Source organism: Nothobranchius furzeri, chromosome 1, assembly GCF_043380555.1.
Source record: "Nothobranchius furzeri strain GRZ-AD chromosome 1, NfurGRZ-RIMD1, whole genome shotgun sequence".
NCBI lineage: Eukaryota > Metazoa > Chordata > Actinopteri > Cyprinodontiformes > Nothobranchiidae > Nothobranchius > Nothobranchius furzeri.
Genome location: NC_091741.1, coordinates 48,850,413 through 48,877,677, shown reverse-complemented (window position 1 = coordinate 48,877,677; position 27,265 = coordinate 48,850,413). Strand labels below are relative to the sequence as shown.

The following is a 27,265-nucleotide window of genomic DNA, read 5'->3' as shown; positions in this document are numbered from 1 at the left end:
CAGAGCCTGACTGCGATTCTTCAATAAATTTTTTGAAACACGTTTTACAGGTTTAGGTGACCATGGTTCCTCACTAGTTTCATCATCAATTAAACTATCTGAATATTCATAAACAGATCCTGTAATCGATGACTCATCTTTTCTATCAGCATCTTCACTTGTTTGTTCAGAAATATTTTCTGTAAGTTCATAATCAAAGTCTGACCTCAGCTCTTCACTTAGTTCTTGAGAACAACCTTTTGCACGTTCATTCTCAGAGCCTGATTGTGGCTCTTCACTAATTTCTTCAGAAAACTTATTTTCACGTTCAAATGTAGAAGTCATTCCCTTTTTACATAAGCTCAGTTTGTCATCTGAGCCTGACGAGCATGGAGCATCTTTTCTGACCACATCAGTGAATCCAAGATCCGGTATCAATAATTCATAGTCTTTCCGTTTGTTAGCTTGATCTTTGGGAGAAATTTTCCCAGGTGTGATGGGCATTGATGATTTGCTCATTTTTCTCACTCTGGGAGATGTACAATCAGAATATGTCTTTGATAATGAATCTTTGGAGCCTGACATCTTATTATCAGCACTTAGTTGCTCGATTTGTTCTTTAAGCTCCTCACGTTCCTTCTGTAGCTTGTCTTTTACTTCCCGCGCTTGCATTCTCCGTCTTCCTGGCTAATCAGGAGCTCTACGGTCAGTTCTTCCAACTTTTCTGCTATGTCATTGTCTGGCCTGAAATCTTGAAATGTCACGAACTCCTGTCTCTGCTCTGAACCGGTTGCAGGTTGTCCAAAAAAATGCTGCTGCTAGGTTTTTAACAAACATAAGTCGACATAGCCATATTACACCAGTCCTGAAATGTCTTCACTGGCTCCCCATTACATTTCGTGTGCGTTTTAAGATATTGATGTTTGTTTTTAAAACCCTACACGACCTAGCTCCTCTTTATCTGTCCAACCTGCTGACTCCCGATGTACCTACTTGTATGCTGAGGTCAGCTGACCGTCTACTGCTTTGCACTCCCCGGATCGCCTACAAATCACGAGGTGAATGTGTGTTTGTCCATGCTGCCCCCATGCTCTGGAACTCATTGCCCATTACAGTTAGGCTGGCATCCCAGTGTTTCCCTTACATAGGCGTAGCCGTGGCTGCCCGCCACGGCTGAAATCCCACCACCACGCCTACAAGATCCCAAGTTTTATTGATTTTTTTTTGCGACGCTTCCGTTTACATTTAGTAAGAAGAAGAAGAAAATATCATTTCCATAGCGCCTCTCAAGATAAAAATCACGAGGCGCTTCACAAAAACAGAAAATATAAAAATTGTAAAAATAGAAAAAAGCATTTTTTTAAATGTTTAAAAATATATTTAAAATGAGCTAGAATAAGCAATTGCAATTTAAAAGAAAAAATGTTAAGAAAGAGAGAGAGTGAACAAGAAAGAGGGAAATCAGTGGATCCTGAAGAAGGTGGAATAGGTGGGGAGAGCAGAGTAAAGAGAGAGAGGTGAAGAAGGTCATACAAAAGCCAGCTTGAACAAGTGAGTCTTCAGCTGCTTTTTGAAGGAGACCACTGAGTCCACTGATCTCAGGCTCAGGGGGAGAGAGTTCCAGAGTCTGGGGGCCACAGCAGCAAATGATCTGTCACCTTTGGTCTTTAGCCTGGTGCGCTGTACAACCAGTAGGCTTTGATCACTGGACCTCAGGGACCTGCTGGGGGTGTAGGGACTAAGAAGATCACCAATGTAAGACGGTGCTTGTCCATGTAAGGCCCTATAGACCAGAACCAGGATCTTGAAATGAACCCTGAAGTTGACTGGCAGCCAGTGAAGCTGGAGGAGAAGCGGGGTGATGTGGGTGTGTTTGGAGGACTTGGTCAGAAGCTGAGCACAGGCATTCTGAACCACCTGTAGACGGTTCAGGGAGGTTCTGCTCAGACGCGTGAAAAGAGAGTTACAGTAGTCTAAGCGTGAGGAGATGAAGGTGTGGATAACTGGCTCAAGTTCAGAGCGGGACAGAATGGGACTCAGCTTAGCAATGTTCCTAAGATGGAAGAAGGAAGAGCGAACAAGTGAACTGATATGAGAATACAGGGTGAGAGCTGGGTCAAAGGTCACGCCAAGATTCCTGACAGAAGGTTTGGTGTGGGAAGCAAGCTGACCAAGAGAGTCTCTGACTTTGGGAACCAGCTTGTCTGGGGCACAGATGAGGATCTTAGTCTTATCTTCATTCAGCTGAGGGGAGAGAGGGGTCCTACCTCAAGTGGAGGAGTTTAAGTATCTCGGGGTCTTGTTCACGAGTGAGGGTAGGAGGGATCGGGAGATCGACAGGCGGATTGGTTCAGCGTCTGCAGTGATGCGGACGCTGAGCCGATCTGTCGTGGCGAAGAGGGAGCTGAGCGAGAAAGCCAGGCTCTCGATTAACTGGTCGATCTGCGTCCCAATCCTCACCTATGGTCATGAGCTTTGGGTAATGACCGAAAGAACGAGATTGCGGATACAAGCGGCTGAAATGAGTTTCCTCCGTAGGGTTGCTGGGCTCAGCCTTAGAGATAGGGTGAGGAGCTCGTACATTCGGGAGGGACTCGGAGTAGAACCGCTGCTCCTCCGGATCAAAAGGACTCAGCTGAGGTGGTTTGGGCATCTGGTTAGGATGCCTCCTGGACGCCTCCCCGGGGAGGTGTTTCGGGCATGTCCTGCCGGCAGGAGTCCCCCGGGTCGACCCAGGACACGTTGGAGAGGTTATATCCACCGCCCCCTCCACACCAACCATAGCACTTTGCACTGATTTTCAGAATTTTTTCCTGGAAAAAATCAGTTCTATCAGACAGAATCTGTTGGGACCTGTTACCCAGAAAGAATCACTCTGTTCTCCTCCATTCTCTGATTTTGATCCTGTCTCCCTTCAAGATCTGGATAAATTAATCAAGTCCATGAAACCCTCAGTCTCCCCTCTGGATGCTCTCCCCCCAATGTTGCTACTTGGGGCTCTACCAGTAGTGGGTCCTTTTATTTTGACTATTTTAAATTTCAGTTTGTCATCGGGAGTGTTTCCAGAATCCTTTAAGAAGGCGGTCGTCCAACTGCTATTGAAAAAACCTGGCCTGGATCAAAATGATTATGCAAGTTTCCGTCCAATCTCCAAACTTCCTTTTTTATCTAAGGTTATTGAAAAAGTGGTACATGCTCAACTCTCACATCATTTACTGGAACATTCACTAATAATACTACAATAATAATTACAAAAACACCAAAAATTATACATAGCAAATTACTGTTTTTTTTTTCAGATAATCATACTTATAATACACGACAGATAAATGAGATGAAATGTGTTTTCCCACGCATTAGAACAAATCAAATTCAACGATCTTTTCACTATAAAGCTATGCTTGCATGGAATGCATTACCTAGATTTTTAATTTTTGAAAGTAATAACATTTCTTTTCATAAGAAACTGAATTTTTTTTTGTTTACACACTTAATTGTATAGTGACTATGAACTCTGCAATGAAGGATTGAGAATCTGTGTTTGAGGTCAAATACTGGATATCGATGAACTATGATACGAAACAATGGACATGATGTCACCATTCTGTTATATTTTATTTTCAATCTTTATTGGTTTGATTAACTCCTTTCCCGATATTAGTTTATATATGTAATTTTGTTCTAGATATGTGATTTCATCTTGAGCTACTGGTATTATGGGAATTAGGGATGTGTGTGCGTGAATGTGGGTGTGTTTGCGTGTAAAGGGTATTATCTCATGTAAACAATTGTATGAAAATGTATGTGACCCCAGGAAGACTAGCATCTGCACTTAGGCAGAAGCTAATGAGGATCTCAATAAAACGAAACGAAACTACTCGACCATTTTCAGTCTGCTTTTAGGCCAAATCATAGCACCGAATCTGCACATATTCATGTGTTAAATGACATTCTGACAGAAACTGATGCTGGTTCCTGTGTTCTGTTACTACTGCTAGACCTATCAGCGGCATTCGATACAGTTGACCATAACATTCTGTTAACTAGGCTGAAATATTTTGTTGGAGTCACAGGGACTGCGCCAAATTGGTTTCACTCCTATCTGTCTGACAGGAGCTTCAGCATCCACATAGGCGATTGCTCCTCTCCTTTTGTCCCACTCCTCTGGGGAGTTCCCCAGGGCTCTATTCTAGGTCCACTCCTCTTTTCTATTTATATTTTGCGACTGGGAAATATCATTGCTAAACACGGCCTACATTATCACATGTACGCCGATGACTGTCAAATTTATATGGCTTTAAATTAACTAAGTTCCATTACCCAGCTCTCAGATTGTCTCTCAGAAATTAAAGCCTGGCTAGCTTCCAATTTCCTGAAGTTTAATGACAATAAGACTGAGGCCATTCTATTCAAACCAAAACATCATCTGCATACTTTTGCTGCCTTTGATCTCCCCCCCTAAACCTTAATTCATGTGTGACCAGCCTTGGGGTTAAACTGGATGTTGACTTATCAATGAGTGCACATGTTAATGCAACTGTTCGATCCTGCTTCTTCCAGCTTCGTCGCCTTGCCCGACTAAAGCCCATTCTTAAGAGGCCCCACTTAGAATCAGTGATTCATGCATTTATCACTTCCAGACTCGATTTGTCCAACTCGGTTCTAATTGGTGTAAATGTATCTGTCCTAAATCGTCTGCAGAAAGTCCAGAATGCTGCGGCCAGATTTCTTTCTAATGCTAATAGACACTGCCACATCACTCCTATTCTAGCGGGTCTACACTGGATTCCTGTGAAATTTTGAATTCAACAAAAGGTTCTAACTTTTACTTACAAAGCCCTGAATGGTCTAGCCCCCTTATACCTGTCTGTCAGAGCTGCTCACCCCCCCCCCCCCCCCCCCCCAGTCACTAAGGTCTGCTGATCATCTATTGCTCATAGTCCCTAAAATGAAATATAAAGCTCGTGGAGAGCGTGCGTTCGCCTTTGCAGCTCCAAGACATTGGAACGCACTCCCTCTGGTGGTACGCCAGGCTTTTTCGCTGGCACAGTTTAAATCCAGCCTGAAGACACATTTCTTTAATTTGGCTTTTGGTCAATGATCGGTCTTTTATGCCAGTGGTACTCAACCTTTTTTCACTGATGTACCCCCCGTGAAATATTTTTTTCAGCCAAGTACCCCTAATCAGCGCAAAAACATTTTTGGTTGTAAAAAACAAGACCTTAAATAGGTGCCTTCAGTGACTGATTTATTAAACTTTGAAACTGATAAACAAGTACAAAATTCAACCATTTGGGGAAAAAAAACTATTTTGAACATTTTAAATGTTAATACTCCATAACTAAATGTATTGGAAATATTTTTCATCACTAAAATGTGATTCTAATTAATTAATTGAAAACAGTCACCATAAAACTATTTAAAACCATAAGATCACCCATTGAAAAATCCATAAATGTGCAAAACACTACACATTTTTTGTAGTATCTCTTGAACTATTTGAAAAAAATATATATATAACTAGAAATATTAAAAAATATATATATCAAATACAGGCCAAAGAAATGATTAAGCTAATTATAATTAAAGATTTGTGCTCATAAAAAGCATATCAACATAAAGTGTTCTCTTTTGGGATCATAATACATCTGTTCTCTAAAAGAAATCATCAACGTCATTTTAAATAACAATTGCTAAAAACAAATGTAAATCTCAAAATATATTTTTTAAAATCAAAAAGAAGACTGAAATCTTAACATTACTGCACTGATCGGAGTGTTTTTTCAGACTTTTTAGTGAGACACTAGGGCTTGTGCTTCACTGAGGATCTTTTTCATCCTTGGTGGCAGGGAGGCAACTGCTGTGATCAAGCTCTTTTTAGACACAGTCTGCTTCTCTGATGTACCCCCTGGAGTTTCTTTACGTACCCCCAGGGGTACGCGTACCCCCATTTGAGAAAGGCTGATCTAAGTTATATTATTAACCTTAAATTCATGTTATGGAGTTAAACCAGTGCTCAATAAAAACCTTGTGAAAATTCTTGAAATTGTTCTTTTGTCCATTGAGATTAGATTTGTACCTTTTAAAGGGGGTGTACTCATTTATGCTGAGCATGTGGGTCAACCATATTGGAGGGCAATAGCATAGTAAACAGTGAGTGAAAATGACTTTTAAACAAAGGGAAAACTAGCAACTGAAGTTGTTTTTTTACATGGCTTCATCTGTTGGAGCCCAGCTCAGTTATCGGAAGAAGTAGCACACCTAGGTGGGGCAGCAGTTAATTATGAGAGCATTGATTGGAGAGGAAAAGCCAGTTTAGCCTGGTTTCCACTGGTTCGTGGGAAGATTTGGCACACCTAGGTGGGGCTCTCAGAGAGCGGTATTTATGAAGCTGTGTCCCTGTCAGTGAACCCCGGGGCAGCTGTGGCTACATTGTAGCTCATCTATGCCGCATAACGAAAATTAAGCCTTTTCTGTCCCATAGTCATTTGGAAACTGTAATCCATGCCTTTGTTACCTGCAGGCTGGATTATTGTAATTCGCTATATGCGGGGCTTAGGCAAGCTTCACTAGCACGCCTCCAGGCAGTTCAGAGCTCTGCAGCTCGGTTGTTAATATCTACCAGGAGCTATGAACATATTACACCAGTCCTACGTGCCTTGCATTGGCTCCCTGTTTCTTATCGCATCAGGTTTAAGGTCATCCTGTTTGTGTTTAAGGCGTTAAACTCAGGGGCTCCTAAATATCTTTCTGAAATCATCCACCAACATGTCCCGGTGCGTTCCCTTAGGTCAGCTGACCAGAGATTACTAACTGTGCCTAGGTACAGCCTGAAGTCTCGTGGGAGTCGTGCCTTTTCAGTACTCTGGAATGAGCTGCCAGCTGATGTAAAACAGGCCAAGTCATTAGAAACCTTTAAAGGAAGACTAAAGACTCATCTGTTCTCGCTGGCGTTTGGACTTTGAAGTTGGGGGAAGTAGGCCGGATATTGGACTGTGAACTTGCACTCAGGATTTCTTATTGTATTTTAAACTGATTTCTTATTGTATTTTAATGGTCATATCTCTGTCCTATTGTGGTGCTTTCTATTGGTGTACAGCGCTTTGTTTGTCCATTTTGGCCATGTGAAAGCGCTCTATAAATAAAGTTGATTTGATTTGATTCATCACCAGTAGTGTGTGTGAATGGATGAATGATGCACTGTAGTGTAAAGCGCTTTGGAGTCCTCGGACTCTGAAAGGCGCTACACAAGTGCGGGTCATTTATCCTTTATTTACAAAAGTTATTTGTTAGCTAGCTTACGAACGTTAGCTTACGTTCTCCCTGCTGCTGTTCACCGATGTAAACAAGTTGCAGACTTTGCCAGAATTTACCCCGCTATAAACAGCATTTGCTTTACTTTGGAGCTAATTTAAAAAAAAACTTAAAAAAGTTCTGAAGTTTTTGTTGCTGGTTGGGTCACCGAGTTCAGGTGCTAGTCTCACACAGAGGCGACACAAGATTCTTAGTCACGGTGTCGGTACAGGATTGGCTCGGGGTCCTTCGACTGCCGATGATGTCTTTCACACATACGTTTTGGAAAGACATCAGCAGTTTTGTTAATAAATTCTTGTTAACACCTAAATGTTTTCTTTATAATAGTAATTTGTTAATAAAACACCATATCATGTTTGTTTGTAAAGAATGTGAAACTGCATAAAACCAACATCGGACTGACAAAAATAGAACAGTTCTTATATGTGAAGCCATATCTGTTTGTATCAATGTGGAGTTCGTCTGTATATTTCCTTAGTTGTTATCTAAATACATTCTTTTACTCTAAATATTGCTTGGTGTCTTTCAATAAAGTTCTTATATTTTATTTTTGCCCCATTTCATCAACATCAAGAGCTTTTGAGGGTCACCGTTTATCATTTGCTTATGTTTTACATTTTCTTTAGAAATTCAAACATTTTCTCCAAAAAGTGTTGATTTTTGGACTACAGGACTACAACCGCTAAGACTACGACCACTAATTTGTTCTGACCAATCAAAATCATAACGTGATAACGTAATTTCCTTAAGCTTCATGTTCAGCCAATCAACTACTTTGACGTCATCAGCAGTCGAAGGACCCCGAGCCAATCCTGCACCTGAGAAGATCTTGTACCGCCACCGGCACTCATCATGCTAAATAAGTAATGTAATTTTAATACACGTAATCCTACATCAGAACAATATTAGCATAGTAAATAATTGTCTTGCAACTCACTATTTAGGACAGTAATGCACATCCTCCATGGTGAAGTACAGGATTATAAATACTAAATAAATCCAATCCAATCCAATTTTATTTATAAAGCGCATTCACAAGGCATTACAACCAAACAAGGCGCTGTACACTAAAAATGTTAGTTAATCAAACCGGCGGTATACAAACATGTCGAACACAGATAAAAGATGAAAAGAAAATACAACAAAATTCCCAAAAACTAACAGCTAAAAATCAATAAGACACAGGGAGAATAAAAATTTGAAAAACATTTTAAAAAAGAACCTCAATAGTATGGAAGTTGATATTGTAAAGTCCATTTTTTAAACAAAGCAGATGTAAGTGATGGTCATAATTATGTTATATAAGCTAGGTTGAAGTAGTGTGTTTTCAAGTGTGATTTAAAAATGCTAGCTGTTGGTGCTTGCCTCACTAGCAGTGGTAATGCGTTCCACAGCTTCGGTGCACAGACAGAGAAAGCCCTTTCTCCACGGCTTTTTAAACGTGCATTCGGAACAGCTAGGAGGAGCTTACCTTCAGACCTGAGAGCACGCGGCGGGTTGTAGTAATGGACAAGTTCACACAGATATGGAGGAGCTTGATGGTTCAAGGATTTGTAAGTGAGAAGCATAATTTTGAAGTTTATCCTGAACTGCACAGGCAACCAGTGGAGCGATTTCAGAATTGGAGAAATGTGTTGTCTTCTGTCAGCTCCAGTCAGCAACCTAGCTGCTGAATTCTGGACCAGCTGAAGTCTAGAAAGAGCTGCTTTACTGATGCCGTATAAGCAGGAGTTGGAGTAATCCAGCCTTGAAGTGATGAAAGTGTGGACCACAGATTTCAGAAGACGGACACTCAGGATGTGCTTTAGTTTCGAGATGCGTCTTAGTTGGAAAAAACATGATTTAACTGTGTTATTGACCTGGGCATCCATCTTCAGAGCCTGGTCCATTTTTACTCCAAGGTTGGAGATTACAGAGGATACATTAGGTGAGAGATAGTTGAGGTCAGGTTGATGAGTCGCCGTGGTACTGTTAGGACTGAAAACGATTAAGTCAGTTTTGGAGTTATTAAGATGGAGGAAGTTATCAGCAAGCCATAGCTTGACCTCAAGGATACAATCAGACAGAACTTTCGTTGATTGAGTTGGCTTAAATGAAAAGTAGATTTGACAGTCGTCAGCGTAAAGATGGTATGAGACAGCGTGCTTTCTGAAAATGGCTCCTAAGGGCAGTATATAGAGGTTGAACAGTAACGGGCCGAGAATTGAACCTTGTGGGACACCCCAACGTAGAGGCTGTGACTCGGATGAACAGCCATCCAACATGACCCTAGCAGACCTGTTACAAAAGTATGACCTGAACCAATCTAGGGCTGTGCCTGAAATGCCAGCCCAAGTGTGAAGTCTTGTGATCAAAATGTCATGATCGATCGTGTCGAATGCTGCGGATAGATCCAAAAGTACCATAACCACATGGAAACCCGAATCTAAAGCCAGAAAAATGTCATTAAACACCCGAACGTGAGCAGTTTCAGTGCTGTGCTGTTGTCTAAACCAGACTGACAGGTGTCCATTACCTGAAATTCATTTAGATGTTTCACCAACTGTGCATAGACTATTTTCTCAAGAACCTTAGATAAAAATGGTAATTTGGAAATTGGTCGGAGATTAGAGTAATCGTTGGGATCAAGGCCGGGTTTTTTCAAGATTGGCTGTAGAACAGCGTGTTTAAAGGCACGAGGAACTTCAGCCAATGTCAAGCTACTATTTATAATGCCTAGCACGCTATTGCTAATTAAAGGAAACACCTCTTTCAGGAGTCGAGGCGGGATAACATCATCTGGGGAGCCAGAGGGTTTCATGGCTGCAACAGTTTTTTCTAGATAGGGCAAAGAGATGGGCTGAAAGCTTTGAAGTTGCACATGAGAGGGGGTAAATGAATCAGGAGCATGGTTGGTTTGGTGAATCTGAGCTCTGATTACAGTAATCTTATTTAAGAAAAACTGCAGGATTTGGCTACACAAGTCATTGGACACAGAGGAAAATAGTTTTTGAACTGGGGAAAGCACTGCATTTATGGTTTTATATAACACACCTTGATTATTTGAATTAGCCGTGACAATGCTAGCAAAGAATCGATTTCTCGCGCCTCTGACTACTCTTTGGTACTGAGACCAAGCCTCTCTCATCGCCTCAAAGGATACAGTAAGCCTGTCTTTTATCCATTTACGTTCCAGTCTCCTGCAATTTTGCCTCAAGGAACGAGTTTGTTCGTTCAGCCATGGGTCGGGCTTGGATTTCTTTCGACGTGATTTTAATGGAGCGACAATATCCATAGCAGCCAGGCAGGATGACTCAAGCACACGAAGTGATCCCTCAACTACAGAAGATGAATCAGTAGAATCATATGGAGCTGAATCCAGAGTAAGAACAGCGGCAAAATCTGCAGCAGTATTGGGTCTGATTATGCGAGAGAAGCTGGGACGGAAATATTCAATACGAGGGGCATTTTCTAATTTCAAATAATATAAACACATCATGTTTATCATTTCAGGTCCATCACAGTCAGTCCTGTCTTCCTCATGAACTGTGTGAATGTTAATGTTACCCAGTGAAACGTGTTTGCTACAAATCTGAAAATACTTTAAAAAAGACAAGTTGAGTTTACATCCTTGTCTGTTGTCAGCTAACTTACCATTGTGCTGAATAAATGCAGTAAAAAAAAACACAAACTGGCTTGTTAAGACTAGCTTCAATACAGTTTTAACATGTGTAAACAGTTTTTCTGCCATAAGCCAGGCTAAAGGGACTGTCCCATAAGTGCTGTGACATCACATGCAAAGGGTCTGTGGTTGGCTCACGATTTATTTTCTAATTTCTTTTGCCCTGAACCACACACGTGTTGTACTTCAGTTTAAATTGTGTGTGTTACGACTGTCACATACTTTGAGATTTGTTAGGTTTTAAAATTTTGTTATTAAAATGACTACAAATCAGATGTGGCATGTTTGATGTCACTGCAGAAAGTCCTCTCCCCAGTGTAGCTGCTGCGTACCCAATGGCCAGATTGATGGTGTTTCTTTCATCCTGAATGAAGGATTTGAAGCTCGTTAAACTCGCAGCCTTTCTTTTCCTCCTCTTCGTGTCTGGCTCAATGACATCAATTTGGTGAGACGCGTATTTGTAGTCCGCTACGTCATGTCACACGCAACCTAAAATAACTTTTGCCGCCTTTTGAAAATAAGAGCTTTCTTGGCATCAAAATGTGTCTTTAAAAGTCACGGACGTCATATGTGAAATGCGTGGAACAAATCAAACGAGAGTAGAAAATACCTTTTATCCTTCCCTGTTCATATCTCTTTTTTTTTTTCCCAGGAGGTCTTCCCCATCCATTACGGCCAACAATATGAAGCCACGTTACAATCACTAGTGTGGAAATTCATCTCCAGACTGGACAGCCTGCTGCCCATCCCTGACATAAAACAGGTGGATCAATTAAGTAGTTGTAATTTTCATTTTATTGAAAAAGGTGACTGTATGCTATTGTTACTAAATAGCATTTTTCTTTTTGCTTTTTTGACACCATAACATGATTTGCAGACAGCTGAGTGGCTCAGCAGCACCCCCTCTGTCTTGGAAGAATGTGGACAACTGGTTTTAGGGCGGGAACATCTAAAGGAGCTGTTGGACTTCCACCAGAAACAAGCTAAACACAAGTGTAATGCAAAACATTTTTCAGTGACTTTAAATAATATAAATAAAATATAATAATAAATAATGTAGCATATTCTACACACTAGAATCAACACTGTTTGCTATCAGTTGTAGATTCTGAGAATGACCAAGCACATTAGCATATGAGCCTATATCATGTATAAATATCCAAGATACTTATATAATCGATAGAAGTTCATACACCAACCTGTTTGGTCTATATTTAATCCAAAGATTGATGTTTAATTTAAAATAATTAAATTTAATAGCAAAAGTTTTTTTTGAATCAGAAGTTAGGAATCTTTGCTTTTTCAATAACCAGAAATATTTATACCGTTCTGTGTTTCATTTCAAAGATTAGGCAGAGTGTAAAAATTGAAGAATTTATTACTAACAATTTTAAACTTGACAATTTGAAACGACAATTTAAATGATAATTTCAATTGACAATTCATGGATGACAATTTACCAGCTTTGATATTAAAACTTGTTTTAAAGGCAAACATGTGACTGAATGAAAAGCTAAAATGAAATGAGAGTTTTGGATGCGTGAATGAATTCTCAGAAGGTTTCTTTCAGAGAGAGAAGCGCATTCTGGGTTGGAAATTATGGTTTTGCAGCTAACTGTTGTTACTTAGAGAAACAGCATCAGACACAATCTGTGTGCTACCTCACCCAGCAAGACGACCCTCTGTGTAGATCCGGAGATCAAAGAGGATGTTGTCAACCTCAGGGTACTCGGTCCGGTAGAGAAGACACGAGTGAAACCGATCCTCTGGTCCAGAGATGTCGCAGGGTACACAGTGTCGAGCGTTTGGCTTAACTCTGAAGGAATTTTGCGTCTTACTTAACTCAAAATCAATAACTATGAAGGAGTTTTGCGTCAGCTGGTTATCGTGAGTTTATTCAAAGCTATTCTATCAGCATGGCAGAACAGCAGGTGGAGGCTTCAGGGTGGCCGTTCCCTTATCCTCAGTGATGGTGGTTGGTTCACGAACTCAGGTTTTGCTGCTGGAAAGTTAGTTTTAACAAACCCCTCAGAACACGCCCTCTCTCAGCAAGAAAGCTTTGGTCATGAGTCAAAGACATGTGATGGCAGATCACCTTTACTCTGGATAAGCTCTGTGTTGGATGGATAAAGTGGAAGTTGACCTTCTGGTTTACTGAACACACATAACCGATTATCAGCCATAATCATAATTATACCCAAAGCATAATAATTCATTTCAGTAATTAAAAATACATTTATACTGAACCAAGAGATTATTTATGATGATTATAATAAACAGTAATCAAGTCAAAGAGTTTATTAAAATTATTATTTAAATTATCATTGTGAAACTTTAAGTGTCCTTCTTCTGGGACGGAACAGCAGTAGATAAAGGATGATATTCCGCAGCCATCATGACTCATGGATTAATCTGTGGAACCAAAAGTTACAGTCAGACCCAGCTTGACCTAGCTGGGAAAATGTGACCTTTGTCACAAATTAGAGGACCTTTGTGACGCTACAACAATTATTTCTAAATATTCACAAAACGAAGTTACATCAATACCTCTGAAGCACTGTTGTTTTGTGCAGCCTTCTTAGTTTTAGTTGATAAAGATTTTGGTTTTTAATTTTACATAAATTTTGTCATTAAAGGTGTGGAACACCGAAAAACCACTTTTTAAATCTGATTTCAGATGATAATTGGTCACTTTTGAGTTTTTCACGCAGGTTGAAGATGAAAATAGTCTCCTACACCTATCTCCTGCATTAGCTGCTGATACCCTAGGATTTGAAAATCTTGACACATCTACATCACACTGTCACTTAACATTCATTTACTCACCCATCTTGATTCACAACAGGGAAGGTCTGTTGTTAGTTTAGCATCCAGGAAACCGCAGAGAACGTCTTGGCTAGTAGAAGCTAACCATTAGCATTAGCAACTCCACCACACAGACTTGTTTTTTGTGAAGATAAAACATCCAGGTGGCTACAAAAACGGAGTCGGTGGTAGTTGTGTTGCTGTTAGCCAATCTGAAGCGAGATGTCCAAATATCAGGAAATAAGACTCCAAATCCTGTCGCCTGAAGCTACTTTTCTTCATCAACTTAGTCTTAACATCTTGGTCTGATGTTTATCTTTTTTCTTTGTCACAGGTTTCTCTCAAACTCAGAATATGTTTTTGCCCTTTCTGTCCCTGCATCCCAAACCCAGTTCAAACCAGGAAGAGTCTCCAATCAGTGATGAAGAGGGGTTTGATTTAGATAAAGAATCATCTGAGGAAAACCAGACTGAACCAGTTGTGGACGATTCAGGGAGAAGGGATGATGGAAAAAATCAACAAAGTGAAGGTATGAAAACTGCTAATTTCCCTACAAATCTGTGTTCACAAAGATATTTGCTGTACTAATTTAAATTATTTCACATATTGGGGGGGACGAGACAAAATAACCAAAAATAAAAATGTTTGTCATTTCTGTTTCTTTCAGGTTCTGGTCCATCTACGCTCCATTACTGCTCTAAATGCTCCTACACTGTTGGCAAAGTGTCAGATCTTCTTCAGCACATCAGACGGACACATCTGATCCAGAAACCTGGTAACATCTTTAGGAATTATATCACTCTGATGAGGGGAACAACAATCCCTGGACTGAAAATCAGCAAATTTTCAAAGGAAGACGCGTCCTCTAACAGCAAAGGTCCTCCATATCAGTGTGATAAGTGCGACAAGAAGTATCCCTCTAAATGGTACCTGACTATCCACTACCGGAGTCACACCGGTGAGATGCCATTTTTGTGCTCCACCTGCGGAAAAGGCTTCAAGTCTTTAAATGCTCTAAATTCACACTCACGCACACACACGGGGGATTGGCGCTATAAATGTGACATATGTGGAAAGACCTCCATCCAGCAAATGGCAAGACACATGCGCATGCACCGAGGGGAGAAGAACTATCTGTGTTCAGAGTGTGGGAAGGCTTTCCTCTCCTCCGGGGAGTTGAGGCTGCACATGCGCTCCCACACCGGCGAGAGGCCTTACAAGTGTAAACAATGTGGGAAAGGTTTCATCGCAAAGTGCATACTGACACGTCACACTCGCCAACACACCGGAGAGAAGCCTTACAGGTGCTCGCTTTGTCCCAAGACTTTCTACAGTTTGAGAGACAAGAAGAGACACCTGATGATCCACACAACAAGAAGTCTTTTCAGTGCTTGACGTGCGGTAGAATCTTCAGGCAGGAGGACACTTTTAAACTGCATGTTGAAACTCACCAATTAACGTGATTGTTTTATAAAAACTTTGACCACATAGTCAGATTTTAACAATCTGCATAAGTGGATTACTGTGACAGACGTTATCAGCATGTTGATATTATTTCAAACCGCTACCTTTTGCCTGCGGATGGACTGTCCAATCTCGGGGGCAGAAGTTGCTGAGGTAGTCAAACAACTACACAGCGGCGGAGCCCCAGGGGCAGATGAGATTCGTCCTGGGTATCTCAAGGCTAAGGATGTTGTAGGGCTGTCGTGGTTGACACGTCTCTGCAACATTGCGTGGTCATCGGGGGCAGTTCCTGTGGAGTGGCAGACCGAAGTGGTGGTCCCCATCTTTAAGAAGGGTGACCTGAGGGTGTGTTCCAACTATAGGGGGATTACACTCCTCAGCCTCCCTGGAAAGGTCAACTCCAAGGTCCTGGAGAGGAGGATCTGAGCAATAGTTGAATCTCAGATTGAGGAGGAGCAATGTGGTTTTCGTCCTGGCCGTGGAACTGTGGACCAGCTCTATACCCTTGCAAGGGTGATGGAGGGGGCATGGGAGTTTGCCCAACCAATCCACTTGTGTTTTGTGGATTTGGAGAAGGCTTATGACCGTGTCCCCAGGGGCACCCTGTGGGGAACGCTCCAGGAGTATGGGGTGGGTGGCTTTTTGCTAAGGGCCATTCAGTCTCTTTACCAGAGGAGCGTGAGTTTGGTCCGCATAGCCGGTAGTAAGTCGGACCTGTTCCTGGTGAGGGTTGGACTCCGCCAGGGCTGCCCTTTGTCACCGGTTCTGTTCATTACCTTTATGGTCAGAATTTCTAGGCGCAGCCGTGGTGTGGAGTGTGTCGAGTTTGGTGGCAGGAGAATCTCGTCTGTGCCTTTTGCGGATGATGTGGTCCTCCTAGCTTCATCCAGCTCTGACCTTCAGCTCTTGCTGGGTAGGTTCGCGGCCGAGTGTGAAGCGGCTGGGATGAAGATCATCACCTCCAAATCTGAGACCATGGTTCTCGACCGGAAAAGGGTGGCTTGCCAACTCCGGGTCGGGGGAGAGGTCCTACCTCAAGTGGAGGAGTTTAAGTATCTTGGGGTCTTGTTCACAATTGAGGGTAGGAGGGATCGGGAGATCGACAGGCGGATTGGTTCGGCGTCTGCAGTGATGCGGACGCTGAGCTGATCTGTCGTGGTGAAGAGGGAGCTGAGCCAGAAAGCCAGGCTCTCGATTTACCGGTCGATCTACGTCCCAATCCTCACCTATGATCATGAGCTTTGGGTAATGACCGAAAGAACGAGATCGCGGATACAAGCGGCCGAGATGAGTTTCCTCCGTAGGGTGGCCGGGCTCAGCCTTAGAGATAGAGTGAGGAGCTCGGACATTCGGGAGGGACTCAGAGTAGAACCGCTGCTCCTCCAGATTGAAAGGAGTCAGTTGAGGTGGTTTGGGCATCTGGTCAGGATGCCTCCTGGACGCCTCCCTGGGGAGGTGTTTCATGCATGTCCTGCCGGCAGGAGGTCCCCGGGTCGACCCAAGGCACGTTGGAGAGGTTACATCTCCAATCTGGTCCGGGAACGCCTTGGGGTCCTGCCGGAGTTGCTGGTGGAGGTGGCAGGGGAGAGGACGGTCTGGAGCTCCCTAGTTGGGATGCTGCCCCCGCGACCCGGATAAGCGGAGGAAGACGACGACCTTTTGCAGAATAGCCATGCTTTAATAACAGCACTATTCCAAAATGTGTAATTTTTTGCCCTTTTTTCAAGCATAAAGTGACTTGTCAATAAAGAAAGAATGGCCTTGGTTGTGAAGTTGTTGCTTTCTGAACTGTATTGTAATCTATGGAGGAAGATAGGGGCCACTGAATAGAAAAAAAGAAAAGGAGAATTTTGACCCTTTTTTTTCCAGAATTTGTACTTTTTTTTTCTTCAGAATTCTGAGGGAAAAAAGTTAGACATCTCTTGGATTAGGTCCAGTGAAAAAAAAGAGAATTAAAGTCAGAATTCTAAGAAAAAATGTCAGAATTAGAATTCTGAGAACAAAAATTCAGAAATCTTTCATTTTTCTTTTGAGTGGCTCTAATCCAAAAGAAAGAGAATTCTGACTTTAAACTGATAAAAAAATCCTCAGAATTATGACTTTTCAGATGAGACTTTTTCTGCAGAATTCTGCCTTGAATCTCAGATTATTTTTCTCCCACAGATTTCTGACATTATTCTTGGATTATACCCCCCCCCCCCCCCCCATTCTGATTTTAATCTCAGATTAGACTTTTCCCCCTCAGATTTCAGATTTTAATCATTCTAAGAAAGAAAAAAAGAAAAGAAAGGAAAATAGTCCGAATTTTCAGTGGCCCTAATCTTCCTTAGAAAGGAAACAGTGGCCAATATTTTTAAGAATAAAAAGAAGTTGGGGCCATTTGTAATTTCTCACTCATAATGGGACATCAATTCCTTTACTGCTTTCTGTCTCAGAAAGACAAACCTGCATCATGCTTTTGTTTACCGTACCTCAAACTGTCAGTTTTCTTCTCCAACGCACCCGATTTAAATGAATGCTGTCCCTAAACTGCAGCTGAAATTAGTTCCATGCAGAGAATCACTCGCCACTCGTCTGACCCCCATGACCTCATCAGGACCCCCCCCCCCCCCCCCCCCCGGACCGAACCCAACAGAGCCAAGGACTCTGACTCAAGACAGTCAACCCACAGTGAGTGTTTGCTCCTGTTGACTCCTATATGACTGTGGGATTGTTGTGAAGGATTAGTCATGCAGGTCAAACGCTGAAATGACCCCACTCAGAGCTGTACGAGTAGATACAGGTGCTGGCCAGTAAATTAGAATATCATCAAAAGGTTGAAAATATTTCAGTAATTCCATTAAAAACGTGAAACTTGTACATTATATTCATGCAATGCACACAGACCAATGTATTTCCGATGTTTATTACGTTTAATTTTGATATTTATAAGTGACAACTAATGAAAACTCCAAATTTGGTATCTCAAAAAATTAGAATATTCTGAAAAGGCTGAATATAGAAGACACCTGCTGCCACTCTAATCAGCTGATTTACTCAAAACACCTGCAAAGGCCTTTAAAAGGTCCCTCAGTCTTGTTTTGAAGGCACCACAATCATGGGGAAGACTTCTGACTTAACAGCTGTCCAAAAGACAATCATTGACACCTTGCACAAGGAGGGCAAGACACAAAAGGTGATTGCTAAAGAAGCTGGCTGTTCGCAGAGCTCTGTGTCCAAGCACATTAACAGACAGGCGAAGGGACCGAAAAAATGTGGTAGAAAAAAGTGTACAAGCTCTAGGGATAACCGCACCCTGCAGAGAATTGTGACGACAAACCCATTCAAAAATGTGGGGGAGATCCACAAAGAGTGGACTGCAGCTGGAGTCAGCGCTTCAAGAACCACCACGAGGAGACTCATGAAAGACATGGGATTCAGGTGTCGCATTCCGTGTGTCAAGCCACTCTTGAACATGAAACAGCGCAAGAAGCGTCTCGCCTGGGCCAAGGACAAAAAGGACTGGACTGATGCTGAGTGGTCCAAAGTTATGTTTTCTGATGAAAGCAAGTTCTGCATTTCCTTTGGAAATCAAGGACCCAGAGTCTGGAGGAAGAGCGGAGAAGCACAGAATCCACGTTGCATGAGGTCCAGTGTAAAGTTTCCACCGTCAGTGATGGTGTGGGGTGCCATGTCATCTGCCGGTGTTGGCCCACTCTGTTTCCTGAGGTCCAGGGTCAATGCAGCCGTCTACCAGGAAGTTTTAGAGCACTTCATGCTTCCTGCTGCTGACCAACTTTATGGGGATGCAGACTTCACCTTTCAACAGGACTTGGCACCTGCACACAGTGCCAAAACCACCAGCACCTGGTTCAAGGACCATGGTATCCCTGTCCTTGATTGGCCAGCAAACTTGCCTGACCTTAACCCCATAGAAAATCTATGGGGTATTGTGAAGCGGAGGATGCAATACGCTAGACCCAACAATGCAGAGGAGCTGAAGACGACTATCAGAGCAACCTGGGCTCTCATAACACCTGAGCAGTGCCACAGACTGATCGAGTCCATGCCACGCCGCATTACTGCAGTTATTGAGGCAAAAGGAGCCCCGACTAAGTATTGAGTGCTATACATGCACATTCTTTTCATGTTCATTCTTTTCAGTTGGCCAACATTAGAGAAACAAACATTTTTTCATTGGCCTTTAGAATATTCTAATTTTCTGAGATACCAGATTTGATGTTTTCATTGGTTGTCACCTATAAATATCAAAATTAAACGTAATAAACATCGGAAATACATTGGTCTGTGTGCATTGCATGAATATAATGTACAAGTTTCACGTTTTGAATGGAATTACTGAAATATTTTCAACCTTTTGATGATATTCTAATTTACTGGCCAGCACCTGTATAGGACATGTAGAACGGTGCAGACTGGAAACTATGGTCGGAATGCACCTAATTGTAATGAGCTAAGGCAGTTAGAGATGCTATAAGCATATAAATGAGTCCATAATAGCACATTTTTGAACAAAGAGGGCCTTATTATAAAATGAGCAAAAACACCAAAGATTAAATTACTTAAGTATTTTTTTTAACTTGGGTTTATCGATTTGTGGCTCCTCCCTGAAGACCCGACAGCTAAAAGTCGCACATTTCTAAACATTCTTGCATAGTTTTTTATGCAGGCTTTCATTTTTTTTAGCCTTATGTTGGAGATTTTGAGCAGCTGAAACTAAGATTTGCAGGTATGTAAAATGCTGTCAGATGTTACAATTAATGAAACGCTTGGAAAGTAAATGCATAGAACCTTCCAGAGTAACGTTAAACAGGTGCAGTACATAAGAATATAGTGGGAATCTTACAGTGAGAAAATTCCAAGTCTAATGTTTCAGTCATTTTAGAAGGAAGGTTATTTCATATCCAGCTGGCTGCTGGAATGTCAGTTTTTCTCCTTTCAAAATAAAGGAAGGAGAGATGTAACTACTGTTTACTATCAGTGAGTGTGGGGTTGCCATGTCTTCTGCGAGTTAATACTGCAGCACCGACGACTGTAATTTGATGACAGTCGGCAAAAAGCTCCAGTTGTTTAAGGTGGTTGCAGTAACCAAATTTTACCACAAGGTGTAATTTTTACTTTATGTCTACATAATGCACCTTTACAAATGTGCTTTGGTTGGATGAATGAAACGCTACACCTGAAAAAGGAAATTATGTAGAATCAGTATTACAGTAGTTTTATTTCCTAATTATCCAGTAATTACAATGTTCACAAAAACTTTCTACAATCAGCTTTTATTTTGTAATTAAAACAAAATGTGATGATCAAATCTACAAAATGATGGGTACAAAAAATTTTTATTCCCAGAGATCAATGTCTTTTTAATCAATGTCTGTGTTATAGAAGCGTAACTCAAGAGTCTGGGAAACACTGTGGTCCTCATTCTCATCGGCAAAGGAGGATTTCTGTAGAAACCTCATCTGGAAGTTTTCCCATTTTCGTGAATGTCCATCCTGTAAACCGCAAAAATCAGGTCAATCGTATCACATCTGAATAAAATTTAGTAAAAGAAATATCAGCAGTAAACTTATCAAATGTGAGCTTTATCACCTTTTACACGTTCCTGTATTTGTACTTGAGGTAGATTTAGTGGGAATAAAGAAGAATGATTTACCCGCTCTCATCTTTGAGGTGCTGGTACAACTCGAACTTGCTGTTCACAGAACTCGCTCTGCCGAAAAACTCCTGGTGCTTCCTGGAATTGGCGGCAGTGATCCGACTGGTCCACATGCTGAGGAGCGTGACGGGACCTGCACAGGGAGGAACACAATTAATTATTTTTTATGAAACCCTCTTGTCCTGAAACACTAACTTTTTGAAAGGTAATATTCTGTAGACTAAACAGACACTCAACAACTGATGTCCACTATAAACTCAAGACATTAAAACAAGGTGAAACTGCTTGATGTGCTGGAACCTTTTGCTCGTTCTGGGGGCGGAGCCTCTTCTGTAATCAGGCGGGGCTTCTTGTTGAGCGGTTCAGGAGAGTCCGGGGAATCCTTGATCACCTCCGTCTCTGGATTGTCCTTCTCCAACAAACCTTTGAGCCTTCAGCAGAAAACAGATTTAGTTTAGAACTTCTTCTCATGTTGGATCCATCGTGGAAGGAGGAACCATTCAAATTACGTCCAAATGAACCTGACTGACTTCTCGGATTCCTGCCAGCTTTTGTCTTCGGTCTCTTTGCTGCCATTTTTCTCCATCCTGTCCTCCCTGTCCTCTCTCTTCCTTCCCCTCTTTTTCCTCTCCTCCTCCTCTGGGGGTTTGCTGCGGCAGGCGATGATGCAGTCCAGAACTCGCTGGTGTCGGTCGGTGGCGGCAGCGTGCGTTTTCACCAACGTTTCCAGCTCGTTCCACATGATGCGATACTGTTCGTCCCTGGAGATCACACCGATGCAAATCCATCACCAACCCGTCTCTGCAGATGAATAACAGGCGGAAGATGTGGCGTTTACCTCTTGGGGCCTTTGCCTCTGGATCCCACAGTAGAAATGGGCAGCGGGTCGTTCTTCCTCTCCATGTCGACCAGGTTGTAGATTGTTTTCTGGCAGGTTAGAACGTCCTCCTCGGTGAGGGTCTCTTTCACTATCAGGTTAGCCAGAGGGACCACCTGTTAAAGGAAAACGAGAGGACATGGATGCAGAAATGCCTCTGGACACAAACCTGACGTGGAATTATGAAATTGTTGGTTAATGTGTATAAAACTGAAGACAGAGTAGAGCTAGACGACGCTCACTGCCTGCATGTTGAAGATGGTGGTCTGAGAGATGATCATCGGCCAGTATCTGGTGTGACGTTCTAGCTGAGCTTTCGCCCTTTCAATCGGTAGCTTCCCAGAAGGATTATGGGATGCCTCTGAAACTGGAGTCAGCCGGTTCTCCCTCATAAATTCGCCAAAATCCTGAGAAAGAAAAAAGGATGAGGCTAGTGCAGCTGACGGTCGAAACAGAGCTGCTGCGAGTCAAGCCTACGGTGATCCTGTAGTCCGTCACTCGGCCGCCACAGCCCTCGCTGATGGAGGGCGGGTCCTCTAGGGTGGAGCGGTTACTGTTCAGCACATGCAGAAAGATCTCTCCTCCGTGGCTGCTCAGCATGTGGCTGATGACCTTTGACCCAGACTTTCTTGGCTGCTCCAGCAGTACTGATCGACCTGCGGTTAAAATGAAAACAAATCAAGAGCAATGATTTTACACAGATGGTGAAAAGGAGAAGAACAAATTAATAAATGTACAGAATCATGATTTTAGAAAATAAATAAAACGCAGCTTACCGTTGAGGAGAAAATTAGTCAAACAGGATGAGGGACGACTGTTTACGTCTGTGGGGGAGATGCGATAAGCTCCTGTGCAGTAATGCAACTCTGCAATGAGCGGGGTGAGAAAACACATCAATATTTAAAGCATCATCTTAGGTGTGTTCTTGCTGTGCGTTATTTCTAATTCCATGTTGTCGTTCTTTTTTAAAACACAGAAACGGTTTTGTTACCTGTTATTGACGCTACAGTTTCGCCGACGGCTGCCGGCTTCTTCAGGCTGACGCTGATGGTGGCGCGTCACTTCCTTCTCCGTTTATCTGCGGGCAGCAGAGGACGTTGTTGCCCTCTACTGCCCGCTCTCCCCTCTCCGACGATGCAGTCCCATGCATGGTCCAGTGTGTAAACATTAGGACGACGGAGTTTACACGCTGGACCACGCATGGGACTGCATCGTCGGAGAGGGGAGAGCGGGCAGTAGAGGGCAACAACGTCCTCTGCTGCCCGCAGATAAACGGAGAAGGAAGTGACGCGCCACCATCAGCGTCAGCCTGAAGAAGCCGGCAGCCGTCGGCGAAACTGTAGCGTCAATAACAGGTAACAAAACCGTTTCTGTGTTTTAAAAAAGAACAACAACATGGAATGTAAAGCATCATATTTACAAAATAACCTATTTGTGTTCAGCAGGAAGAAGCTGTAAAGGTGCCTCCTTTAGCGTGCCTACCTATGCTGTTGGTTCGAGGGGTGCACCACTTCAGTGTGATGGTCTCTTTAAGTCCATTTTCACGAGTGCTGGTTCCTGCCATATGCAGGTCCCCTACAACACAAACACACCTCACCTTTATTAACACATTTAAACACTACCGGCTTAAATGAAGGAACTGATTTGAAACTAATTTCATTTTGAATTTTACAAATGCATCGTTGACGATGCATGCGGGATGGACGTGTAACGAACACAAAGACTCACCACTTTTAAAGAACTCCAGGTGGGCGTCTCTGTGATGAAGGAGCTCAACGTCGTAGTTAGCAGACGTGTTGGCGTGCTGCTCCTCCTGTCCACCCGCACCGATAATCACAAAGACGCATTAGCACAAATCCACATCAGTCATTCAGCAAATATGCAGAAACAAACAAGAAAACTGCTGATTTCATGTTCCAAAGAAGAAATGTTGATGTGCAAAATTAAATAAAAATAACTCCACAGATATTCTGTGTTCCGGCATGATCCCATATTCATGAAAATGTTTCCTATCTGTGATTTATGTACGACCGGAGATTTATCATAGAATCTTAAAGCTGAGTTAAGTTGAAACATTTAAGGAACAAAGACAAACCCATCAAGACGACACAAAGGACCACAAGGATGCAATAAATGGAAAGTTTTGTTGTCATGACAGAACATAAAGAGGAGGAACAGAAACCACGGGAGGTTTTTAGGGCATCTTTTAAGGTAAACAAACTGAAATGACAGATGAGGCAACACTGGTCACACACGATTTTTTATTTTTTTTCTGCTTTTGAATTTTGTAATAAAAACCAATTACTGTTTTTTTTTTTACTTGAAAAGAAACAAGCCAACATTTTTAGACCAACGTTGCCTGCTCTCTACTCGAACTCCAGCAGCAAATCTGTCAAGTCACATCAAAATATCTTAACGACAGTGTTTTCAACAGCCGAGCTACATGCTGAAAACTCGTCCCCTGTTTGATGTGTGTGTGAATAGGAGTACTAACCTGTTCGCAAACATTTAATGTGGGCTAGCAAAACAGAAAATACAGCATGAAACCAGCAGCACGTCCACAGTCATATAAACATGCAGGTGAAACAAAAAGATGAGGCTGAAGAGTCTTTTGTGTTTTAACAAGAAACAACTGATGATAAGCAAGCAAAAGAAAGTACAAATGCTTGAAAAGGTAACAAGTGTTAGCAGTCTAAAAACCAAACATGAAGGTGTGCAGAAATCTTAACTAGCAGCAGGCAAAAAGATGTAGATGTGCAAAAAACCAGACAAAAGGCCAGAGGAGGCGCCATTTACCTTCATGGGGATGTTTGTTATGGTGGTGGAGGCCAAGTCAAAGTGCTGCTGGACCAAAATGTTGAGTTTGGACGCCAGGTGCCTCCCAGCACGCACACTGTGAACCTCACTGGTGAGCAGAGGAGAGATCTGGGACAGCAACAGTGATTTAGTTAGAACAAAGTAGCCGTGTCATGATGCTGTTAGATGTGTTGGTTTCTGAGCTTATCACCTCTTTCTTTGGCCGATCAGACACCAGAGTGTCCTCACCCTGTGGGTAGATGTGAACTAACACTAGATCACATTGCTGAACAGCCATCAGCCTAAAGCACAACACAGTTAATTAGAAATAATAACAAGTTACATTTTAGGGTCCAGACTTTACTAACGTGTGTGTTTGCATGCAGAGTACAGACCTATCTGAACCTGCCGCAAGCTTGTTTTGTTCTAAAATAGTTTCCTGGATGCAGTCCTCCAACATGCGCACGTGTGTGTCACTGAGTGCAACACAAAAGAGGTGAGATGTAGTTTTATTTGATAATAAACACACATAAACAAGACAGAAGAACACACATGGGTGTCATAAATAAATTAAAAACAACTAAATCCATTGTAAACAATATAAACTCCAATCCAAGAAAAACACACAGACAAGTTCAATTTATTTTTTTAAGACATTTTTATCAGTGTTTTGACTTGTTTTGTGTCACTCTGGCCACTTTCTATCACATCTGGTTCCTCTGGAATGTTTTGCCACTGCTTTTCTTGGTTTTTAATATTTCATATTTTGTGACTTAACCATCTTATAAGACAGCAGAGTTGTACTTAGTCCTAATTTTGGTATTTTTGTATTTACTTGAACATCTAATCACTTAGTGGTTTAGCATAATTTGATAACCAATCTGTCTCGCTGAGGAAATGCTGTGTTCCATTTGTCAAACATGAAATTTTGTCTTTGCACATGTAGGGGTGCACATGAAGGCAGATTATTACAACAAACAGCCTTATATTTCATACCACCTCAAATGATTCCTGTCATTTACCTTTTTGCATTGGTCAAGCAGATGATTCGACCTCTATTGGCAACTCTCTCTGCTGTGTCCATTAAAGCAGTGCGCTTCTCGCGCTGCAGCTCTGTGATTTTGCATAAAGACTCCACTGCAGCAACTAACCCATGCAGGATACTGCAACACTCTGGATCTTCACGTGGATTTGGTGGCCCGACAGCAGCTAAAGTTGCCATGAGCTGAAATCAGGGACATTAATTCAACAAAATGTTATTCTGATTAAATGTCACATTCAACTAGTTTAGTACGTCTCAAAAGTGCGTTACCTCATGGGTGGTCTGATCTTCTCGCCTCCAGCTGTTCAGTATGTGGAATTCTGAATCACTGACAATGTAATTAATCTGTGAATTGCAGAAAACGTCAGTGGCATTGTTCATATCGCTAATGTGTTCATTAAAGCTAATAAAACTTTGAATTCTATCTCATGCATTAAGATCTTCCCTGTAGTTTAAATGTTTTTTCATACAATGTCCACGAATCTCAACAAAGCTAAATGTGATATGTTGAGGCTGCAAAATTAAATACAAAAACAATGATTTAAATAAAACTAACCAGTTTATCCTTTGGGTAAACATCATAGAGGATCCGGCAATATTCCATTGAGCATTCTACGGCACAAGTCCAAAGAGATTTGGACACAGGTGCCAAAGGAATGACCCCCTGAGCTCGGCTCTTTGTCAAAACGTCACACTCCACCTGCTGGCGACTGGACTCCGCCATGTAGGGACAGTGATCCACTACAAATACGGTCTTGTGAGCCACTGAGAACATCTTCATTTTGCAAATCTACAGTGTGAGCTTAACCTGTAAACAAAATAAAAACACAGGAACGCTTTCACATCTCAACGATAAATAAATCAACTTGATCTGGATAATTTAAACACTTATAACGTTTTATCTGACAATTCCCAGTACTTAAGAGATCACTTGTTCACAACCTGAAACATTACAGATATTACAGAAAGCACAGAAGAGCTGTCACATTGTTGGGGAAAATACTTGGATAGCTCATTTGACCCAAATGTTAGCTCGTAATCTGTGAATTGCATGTTGATCAGTGAATGTTAACTCACCTCGTCGAACAGAAAAACTGAGATTAATCTTAAAAATGAGTTTAATTGTAAAAATAGTCATGTGAAATACAGACGGTCTCGACATGTTCGTTCATGCTACCGCTGCGTTAGCTCGTTCTCTAGCAAAAACGGTGCCATTTTCTTCGGTTATTACATTTTTACGATTACCAAAGCAGATAAACATCCATTATAGTATCTATGAAACATTAAAAGCGTGACTTTAAACAACCTATTAACAACGGAGATGTACAAAGCTTGGAAACAAACAAAAACAATTCAAGTCTAAGGAGGATAGCAGATTTGTTATTAGCGGAAGTGTCTTCAGTGACGTTCCGTCGTCCTTTTCATTCCCCCCGACACAACGTCATGTTCACGTTCATGTTCCTGGTCTCACAAAGTTTTTTCCCACTATTTTTTTGTTGAAAAAAACCCCCCGAAAAGTTAAACTATCATAAAAAACTAGTTACCATTTTAAATATACTAACACATAGTTTATCTCGCAATGCCACGATAACACCGGCGGTCAAAACATACAAGTCGTAAGACGAATGTTCCTCAAGTTGAACATATGTTTCATCAACATAAGCTCTT

At 41.9% G+C, this 27,265-nt stretch overlaps 2 protein-coding genes across 5 annotated transcripts in view; one reads left to right on the top strand and one right to left on the bottom strand.

The window, feature by feature from the left end:
* The window catches only part of LOC107384780 (zinc finger protein 568), a 28,818-nt gene extending 11,829 nt beyond the window's left edge, over positions 1 to 16,989 (top strand). The window contains exons 5-8 of the mRNA XM_070548992.1: positions 11,607 to 11,717; positions 11,832 to 11,949; positions 14,094 to 14,288; positions 14,427 to 16,989. Of these exons, the coding sequence (XP_070405093.1) occupies positions 11,607 to 11,717; positions 11,832 to 11,949; positions 14,094 to 14,288; positions 14,427 to 15,154 (1,152 nt within the window). The 3' untranslated portion in view covers positions 15,155 to 16,989. The remainder of the gene's footprint in view (positions 1 to 11,606; positions 11,718 to 11,831; positions 11,950 to 14,093; positions 14,289 to 14,426) is intronic.
* Positions 16,990 to 20,483: 3,494 nt separating this feature from the next.
* On the bottom strand, positions 20,484 to 26,991 carry ints13 (integrator complex subunit 13). 4 transcript variants are annotated; one of them, XM_015958278.3, is made up of 18 exons: positions 26,675 to 26,991; positions 26,154 to 26,405; positions 25,868 to 25,942; positions 25,578 to 25,780; positions 24,951 to 25,031; positions 24,767 to 24,857; positions 24,556 to 24,684; positions 24,254 to 24,277; positions 23,488 to 23,572; positions 23,242 to 23,334; positions 22,536 to 22,625; positions 22,237 to 22,415; positions 22,002 to 22,166; positions 21,721 to 21,875; positions 21,404 to 21,643; positions 21,183 to 21,313; positions 20,880 to 21,015; positions 20,484 to 20,718 (listed from the first exon to the last, which is right to left on the bottom strand). In XM_015958278.3, exons 2-18 carry the CDS (start codon positions 26,376 to 26,378, stop codon positions 20,682 to 20,684), a joined length of 2,139 nt encoding a protein of 712 aa, XP_015813764.3. In that variant the 5' UTR covers positions 26,379 to 26,405; positions 26,675 to 26,991; the 3' UTR covers positions 20,484 to 20,681. The 4 variants fall into 4 exon arrangements, with proteins under 4 accessions (XP_015813764.3, XP_015813773.3, XP_015813779.3 ...); XM_015958287.3 differs by having other exon boundaries at positions 21,413 to 21,643; XM_015958293.3 differs by lacking the exon at positions 24,254 to 24,277.
* Positions 26,992 to 27,265: the final 274 nt, after the last annotated feature.

What these genes read in the sequence shown, in the direction of transcription:
- ints13 (XM_015958278.3), bottom strand. Translation starts at nt 26,378, where the DNA reads ATGAAGATGTTCTCAGTGGCTCACAAGACCGTATTTGTAGTGGATCAC. An exon ending in CTTGCGGCAGGTTCAGATAG is followed by an intron (nt 24,858 to 24,950) that starts GTCTGTACTCTG and finishes GTTGTGCTTTAG; the next exon opens with GCTGATGGCTGTTCAGCAAT. An exon ending in TGACGGACTACAGGATCACC is followed by an intron (nt 22,167 to 22,236) that starts GTAGGCTTGACT and finishes TTTCTTTCTCAG; the next exon opens with GATTTTGGCGAATTTATGAG.